General features: G+C 37.9%; 1 protein-coding gene across 1 annotated transcript in view; it reads right to left on the bottom strand.

The window, feature by feature from the left end:
* Positions 1-644: 644 nt before the first annotated feature.
* Positions 645-8,609, bottom strand: part of cfap58 (cilia and flagella associated protein 58) — a 124,798-nt gene continuing 116,833 nt past the window's right edge. Inside the window, exon 18 of the mRNA XM_079617086.1 lies at positions 645-937. Within this exon, the coding sequence (XP_079473212.1) occupies positions 796-937 (142 nt within the window). The 3' untranslated portion in view covers positions 645-795. The remainder of the gene's footprint in view (positions 938-8,609) is intronic.

Genomic DNA, 8,609 nt, shown 5'->3' with positions numbered 1-8,609 from the left:
ATATTTGTGTGTGCTATGTATTTTTTAGAGAACATCCTATCATTTGCTTAGCAACATGCTAATGATAAACTCTATTGAAACCAATAAAAATAGTCTTAAAAAAAACAAAACAAAAGTCTGTTTACCCAATATTTGTGTGTGCTGTGTATTGTTATGCTTATTAGAACACGTCATTAGCTTACCAACATGCAAATCTGTGCACAATATGTGAAAAATACTATTTATATGATGCAAAGGGCTGCTGCTTAGAGCGTTCCAAATCAGTTAGTGAGGTTCCGTGTCAGAGAGAATGCTGCTCATGTAGGAAGTGACAGCAAGTGAGCTCACTAGGTTTTGGAATGGAGCCAATGTGGTTTTATGTCAGAAATGGCTTAGAAGCAATTACAGTGTATTGGCTCATAGAACCACCAGAACAAAATGCATTGCACATACTCACAAATCCACCAAAATTCCAAAAAAATGTAACCGAGTGTTGAGGATGGTGACAAGTACACAGTGTCATATTAGACACAGCGGCCAACAGCACACTAGAAAACAAGAGTGCACTATATCTGAGAGCGACAGAGGACCAGAGAGGCAAATAGAGATTGTGTTTATGTGTGGATTTGTGCGAGTGTTTAGTGCAGAATGAAATGGAAACTTTTCAGCGGAAAAAAAACAGACTTTATTTTATTCCAGAAGGCAAACTGACTTTAGTGCATTGCTGACGGACAGAGCTGAATAAATACAAGAATGTACGGTCTATCAGGAGGCGATGGCGGGTGAAGAGGGTCCTCGGAGGATTCGGGCCGGGCATCAGGACTGCTGTTCCAGGGCTTGAAGTGTCATCCTGTTGTGCTGCTTAAAACTGAAGCCCCCTCCAGTGAATCTGGGGCCGTCCGGACGCTGAGGCTGAATCGCAGGCTGTCCTGCCGCCGAGAGATTTCGCTCCTTCTCCCTGCAGATGACAGAGAGCAAGACACACGGTTAGGGGTCATACACACAGGAAGTGTTCTTGAGGTCTGTCGGAATTTGTCCATTCACACATGCGTCAGATACTGTAGCTACTTTGCGTGTTCGTTTTATCAGCGCCTAGCTTGGTTAGAGTCACATTTTAACACTGCTATCTTGCAAAATGTATTTTGAAATTATGTATATTTAGATAAATAAGAAAATAAATAAATCATTTTGATTGTGTGCGTCTAGCCTCAGAATGAGCGTATGTGAATTGCTTTGGACAAAACTATCTCCTATTTAACAGCTGGCTAGTTTTATTTTTCATACTTTTAAATCTGAACATAATATTTACTATTAATTTAAAGTTTTTTAATACATTTTCTTCTGCTCACCAAGGCTGCATTAATTTGATCAAATATACAGTAAGCAGCAATATTGTAAAATATCATTACAATTTAAAATAAATGTTTTCTATTTTAATATAATTTAAAATGTAATTTATTCCTGATCAAAGCATCATTACTCCAGTCTTCAGTGTCACATGATCCTTCAGAAATCATTCTTATCCTGATTTGCTGCTCAAGAAACATTTCTTATTATTATCAGTGTTGAAAGCAGTTTTTGATGCTTAATATTTTTGATGAACAGACAATTCAAAAGAAGAGTATCTATGTGAAATTTTTATATTTCATTATAAACATTATAAAAGACTTTACTCTCATGTTTGATCAATTTAATGCATTCTTGCCAAATAAAAGTAATAATTCCTGAAGAAAAATAAAAATGGAAAATCGAATAAATAAATACAGAAAAAAATGCCTTAAAAAAGTATTCATGTGAAAATATATGAAAAAAAAAAAAAAAAAACATGTAACATGCATTTTAAGTTTAAAAAGGCATCAAATTAAAAATAGGTCAACACTTATACCCTTTATATCATGAATGAACCAAACAAATGAAGTGAGCTGTGGAACAAGCATCTTGAGTGTAACAGGCGTTTAAAGAAGCTTCTGTAACATTAATGTCTTAATTATGGATAACTAGTGACAAGTTGTTAAAACATGTCTTGAGACCTTGAGACGTTCCACTCCGTCTAACTGCAGTTAAACGCAAGGCGGCATCCTGAGTGTACGACCCCTTAAAGTGCAGAAAGATGCGCGGCTGGTGTTTGTATTATAATCCCGCAGATAAACATCCACCGAGAGGTGAAGGAGCACACATCTAAACATAATCAAATATATCCAGCGACGTACACTTAGGTACACTTTCTCCGTCCTTTTCTAGCTGACGCTCCTGTCTAACACCTACACAACAAAAGATCCACGCACTCTTTCCATTTCCCAGAAGAAAACATCTGTTACTATCCAGCTCACTTTCAACTGTGCTCCAGTGATCATGGCTCTCTCGTTCAAAACACTATTATTCCGGAACCTCACACACACACACATCGCTCACTTACTTTGTTTGTCCAATACCAAATGCCATCAATTAATATTCACTGACTGTGTAATGCAATTTCACAGTGGTACCGATGAAGAAATTTGGCGACAAGCTTTAAACACGAGCAAACACACATCTCGTCCAACATTTGGGTAAACAAAAATGTTGCGAGTAAGATGAAATGTGTTGATTTTTCGACATCTGTGAACGAGCTTTGACTGAAACTCTTTGTGCTTGACAAGTAGTGTCATTGTCATCTGGAACAAACGTCTTCTGACAGTCCGAGGAACGACATGATGATTATCAGCCCAGATCCTCGACCAGTAGAAGGGAAGGGACTTGCTCTGTGAAGTCATTATGAATTAGGAAATTATGGGATGAATTTCCATATTTAAAACTTATCCCTTTAAATAGTGTCTGATAGCAGTGTGTCGCTGGTTTTTATCCGTCTGAAACCCTGCTTTTATCGATGGCCTTCATCTTTTTACATCGCAAGCACACTTGTTGACAGACGCTTGAGCTCACAGGTCTTCCTCTGTGTCAGAGCTGCACACTGACTCAACAGTATTTCCAGCTCTGAATGCGGCGCACTTGAACTAGTTGCTGATATCAGAGAGTCACAGCTGTGCGGCAGGTTAACCGTACGTGTCCACTGGTGCGGAGTCGAGCGTGCCTTTCCAATGCATTCTCTAATGGAGCTGACTCACGCAGGGGATTATGGGATAGACGGCGGGGAAAAGGGGGTGAGGACGTTAAAAAGTCGAGAAATGCTAGATGGTGGGGTGTCAGCCAATTGCTGTGAGATGAAGGCTGCGGATTCTGTCATAAGCATTTCAGAAATCTGTCTGGGTCTACATTAATCCGGATAGATAGAGTTTTCGTTTCAAAGCGCTCTCCTTCCACACTAGCATTTTCAAGCGTTTTCCAAAAGTTTCTCATCCACACTGAAACGTCGGAAAACGCTAGATTCACCTTAGAGCGTGTGCGTAAACCCCAAGCGGCAACCTTTCGGTCTCTCTCTTGAAACCAACACGGAAGTGACGTAAACTGCAATTCATCGACTGGCCGCTAGAGACAGGCTCCAAAAGAGAGTCGATCCCATGTTAAAATGCCCAACTTTACAGCAGAAAAAAATGTGTTTACAGCCTGGTGCAAAAAGTGGTTGTGGTCTATATAGCTAATTTTGCCCTTCATGAAAACTGTGAGGGGGGTGAATTTTTTTATAACTCATCCGTTTAAATTATATTAAGCCTTAAAGTTCTGCATAATTAAAGGCGTGGCCACTTGAATGACAGGTGGATATTCACTGCTATCACTACTAGCCGTTTGTCTGCTGTCTGTTAACCGCCACGTCACCTCAGCTAATCCCACCTCTTTGACCATGTTCGGTTATCCGGGGGTGACACGCGGTGACGCGCTACTAAGATGGCGACGCCGGCTTCGCCCACTTTGGGCTTCAAAAATGCTCTTCAGAAACCTACGGGTGAAGTCACGGACACTACGTCCATATTTTTTTACAGTCTATGGTAAACCCTCGTAAAAGCTCACTGAGAAGATACAGAACAAGACATACTCAAGTTATCACGCAATTCTTCTGACAGGATCATTTTATTTAGAAAAATATCTCACCATTCACTGATGCGTCCAGGTCGCACTTACTCACTAACGCAACTGCTCTCATGTTTTGCAGCAGGACAGCAAATGCAAATGATTTTTTTGTCATCTTTGCAGGACTGTGATATGAAGAGTGTGCAAAGTAACATAATTTAGCAACTGTGTGAAAGTGAATAGCACATAAGAAGCACAATACCTGTATAAACATGACTATCTATGGATTCAATATGCATCACATGACTAAACTTGCATCGCTTTCAAATACCTCCGTTTTTGACAGTCCACGCTACAGTGTGGAAACTGCGTTTTCAAATGTATCCACTTTAAAGAACGTTTTTGTTGCTAAAAACGCTGTCTCAGTGTGGACGGAAGGCCAAAATAGGAGAGAAAAAGATGCGTTTTCAAACGAAAACTAAAGGCCCTGGGGTTTCTAAAGAGTTTAAATCATGTCGTAATATAATATTACACTACCTTTTAAAAGTTTGGGGTCGGTACGCTTTTTTAGTAACACTTTCTTAAGTTTCTGTTAGTTAGTATTAACATTCTAAAGCATGTATTAATCATGGTTAATATTAATCTCAGCATTTACTAAAGATTTTGTAATGTTTTTGAAAGGGACATTTGTGGATGAAGAAAATGTTCAACAGTCAGTTTTCAGTGTCACATGATCATTCAGAAATCATTATAATATGCTGATTTGCTGCTCAAGAAACATTTCTGATTATTATCAGTTGACAACAGTTGCTGCATAATATTTTTGTGTAAACCCACTTTTTTTCAGGATTCTTTAATTAACAGAAAGTTCCAGAGAACAGCATTCATTTTTAAATAGAAATATTTTGTGACACTATAAATGCCATAACTGTCACTTTTGATCAATTTAATGCATCCTTGCTGAATAAATTCCTTAAAAAATAAATAAAATAAAAAACTTTTGATCGGTAGTGTATTATAATTCAAATGTAGTTTCGCTGTAGCTATAGGTTTAAAAAAAAAGAAAAGAAAAAAAAACTATTATTTTATTATTTACCAAGATCACAATTTTAAAATTAAATCAAGATTTTGGTGGGAACCTTTAAATCTAATGGTGATTAGTGATCCTTATTGCCAAAAAAGCATAATGATTATTTGTGTTTTTCTAGTACATACAAAGATAAGCTAAAATCTTAAGATATTCAATGAATAAGCACATACATTATAAACCCAAAAAAAATAATAAATAAAAAAATCTCATTTTTAAGTGTACAACAAGTGTGGTAAATTGGTCCACAGCATACAAGAAATTGAAGAGGCCTGACACAAACACTCAATATTTTTGTCTGTTTGGACTAAAACACTGCTTTGAATCATTATGGCCCAATTGAACACCTGTTTATTTGTTTATCTGGGGAAAACAAGGTATACTGCAGTGTTCCCGCTCTCCCATGGTCTCTAATTATACAATGGCCCTCCATCACGTTACACTCATCTATTGTTTATTAAACGCATGATTCATTAATTGCCGCAAATAAATCAATCAGCATGTTTAGCAGAGCTGTAATAACAGCCAATGAAAGTTTCAAAATCAGTGAGTTAGGAATCAGGACATGACCATATTATATGGAATTATGCAGAAAGCAGTTACATTACGTGCAGAGTTTATTCAATACGTCCCCATGCCGGCAGGAATAATAAAGGGGAAGATATGATTATTTGCCTGTCTTTCAAATCAGTCAGCTCACTCCATCTGGCTGATTATACGTCCCCTCTACCACAGTAATTCAATTATGATCTATAGTTCCACGTAGGCAGGCGGAAAGAGAGAAACAGAGAATAAAGTAAAGAGAAGGAGGGAGGGAAGAATGGCCGCTCTAGAGATTATAAATCAATAACAGATGGTGATTTGTGTGTGTGGTTGGAATGTGAAGGTTTTAAATCTTAAGGAGTACGGCAGTGAATATTCCCCTCACACTTTTTACATTTCTTCTCATCAGCGGAATGATATCTTCCACCAAACACTTCTCTTTCTCCGTACAGCTCAACCTGTTCATGTCCTTTCACTCAACATATTCTGTTACATATTTAAAGACTATGAAAAGATGGGAGCACGTATATTGTTAGCGCGTATTAGTATCGTTTCACACCTAGATAGATAATAGATTCATTAAATAAAATCTCTAAAATAGCTCTCAAAAATGTTCTGCTGCAGAAAAAACAAAACATGAAATATATCTATGTGCATGCGGGTCATTTTGAGTCGTCTACAGATAAATCAACAGAGCTTGTGTAGTTGGGATGGATTGGGTTCCATTTGTGCTATGTATTTTACATTTATGCTAAAAAAAAATAATAAAAAATTATTAACTTTCAATAAAATGACCGCACCGCACCCCATCCCACCAACCATTTTTTTGGTAGCATCCCTTTTTTTTATGAAAGCATGAGTTAGAAATAGTTGGTAACTACTATAAGTGTCATGATTCTCTATGTCACTGATTTTAAGGACTCTTATTTTGTGTCGTTTTGCCTGTGTTCAGTTCCTGTTTCTTGTGTTTCCATTGCCGTCTTGTTAGTTGCCATAGTTATTCATGCTTCATTGATTAGTGCTTCACCTGTTACTTATCATCTTACTGTATTTAAACCCTCAGTCGTCTTCAGTTCTTGGTCTTGTGTGTGAGTTTCATGCTGGTGTTTTATCTATGTTTCCTAGTGTTTATTAAAAAGTGTTTTTATCATTTATCTGCGTCAAGCCTCGTTGTGGATTATCAAGTCAAGCCAGCTTGTGACAATAAGGTTCCATTTGTTGACATAAACTAATGAAAAATAGTAACGAATACTAATGAAAGTCTCCTGTGGTGTAAATCAAGCTTTTAATGTTGTTTATATGTCTATGTGTTTTTTTTTAATATGCTTTAAGACAAACCATGTGCAAATTCATGAGTCGACACCATTACTGAGTATTTTCTCCTTAAAACTGCATTGAACCAAAGATCGTCGCAAAAACACGGTTTGAAATCACTGGTGTTTCGGACGTCACAAACTACCTTGTAACCAATCACGTCAACGTGTGATCGTCATTGAGTTGATCTCTGAGCTGCTGTGAGTGAGTGGAGGCAGGGCTAATTTGCATATTCATAGAACCGCATATACTAAATGAGGCAAGCTTTTTTTTTTCCCAAGGAAACAACTTTTAAATATGTAATTTTGGTGATCAAAGATGAGTTTTAAGGGATACAATGATTGAATACAGGTGGACTTTAGCTAACATAAACAAATATGACAAAAATATTGTAACAAATGCATTGGTCACTGTTTTTGTTAGCTATTGCATTAACTGCCATTAACTAATAAGACCTTAAGTGTTACCAAATAGTTTAAACAATAGCAATCAGTCTCAAGGTACCACCACACAATTCCATTCGGTGCTGCTAGTAGAAATTAATTATAGCATATTTAATCACAATCCTGTGTGTGTGTTTTTTAATAACACCGTTGACCTTGCTGGCTCTCTTGCCATCACGAAATTCTACAAGCCTCCTTGCAAAACTCATAACAAAGAAGCAACCACTCCTGTATCAAGGACGTGTCCTATCCAGCTCTATGAGGTCAGAACAAGACCTCTCATACCGGAGAGCAATTACACGGCTCTCCACGTAGCAGAGGGCTTCAATCCAGCCGACATCGCAACGAGCGCCTACTTCAGGAGAGACGTTTTCATATAGGCTGCGGTTTTTCCACTCCCGGAGGTCTACAACCTTCACATAATCCAACACTGGTGGCAGTTTAATGTAGTATTGAGAGTGTTCACGTTTTGTGTGAGCTATCTAACCTTCCTCATGTTTCGGGTTCGAATCTTTTTCTTTTTAATCGAGTTTGCAACAATCCAACTTATTTTTCCTTCTGAACTAATTTCATGTCTTTATGTGCAAATTCAATGTAAGCAAATCTCCCTTTACAAATAACATATTTGAAACTGATCCCGCTTTAAATGAACTTCACAGAGACGTCAAACAGATCTCTAAAGTCCAGGCAAACAGCCAAACAAATGATTCCTCTTTGAACATCATTGGGAACGTTTCCATCTACTATCAACTGCATACTAATGTAATCAATGTCAATGTCAGATAGACATTGAAAGCTGCCGTCTGTGGAAGGCAATTTCTCCACAGTGCTCAACAGAGGATCATTTGCATTATGTTTTGGCACAAAAACGCAGACTTAACCGGAGGTTGTTCTAGACAGACAAAAAAAAACATCTCACCATCTTTCACTTAATCTCACTCAGCTTCTTTTGTTTTTTTTTACATCTCTCCCATGAGACCATGGTCTTCATTGTAATGGCCTAAAAGTGGCTACAGCCACATCCATGACTCAGCGAATCGCTAGAGCAGGGTTTAAGTAAACTACTCCTTAACCACAAGACTTGGCTAAATACCAAGGTTCCTTCCCTAATTAAAGTGCAAGATGCTGCTTTTCAGTATAGAGACAGTATAGAGACTGTATGGTTAGATACAGTATGACTCACATTAATGTCATAAGAGGACAGATTCCCCCAGCTGAGCCTGGTTCCTCTCAAGGTTTTTCCGTCCATTACCTAAACGGATGACTTTCACCACAGTCACTGGAGGCTTTAAAACATT

This window comes from Phoxinus phoxinus, assembly GCF_949152265.1.
Source record: "Phoxinus phoxinus genome assembly, chromosome: 6".
Taxonomy (NCBI): Eukaryota; Metazoa; Chordata; class Actinopteri; order Cypriniformes; family Leuciscidae; genus Phoxinus; species Phoxinus phoxinus.
This window is presented reverse-complemented; position numbering and strand designations above follow the sequence as displayed.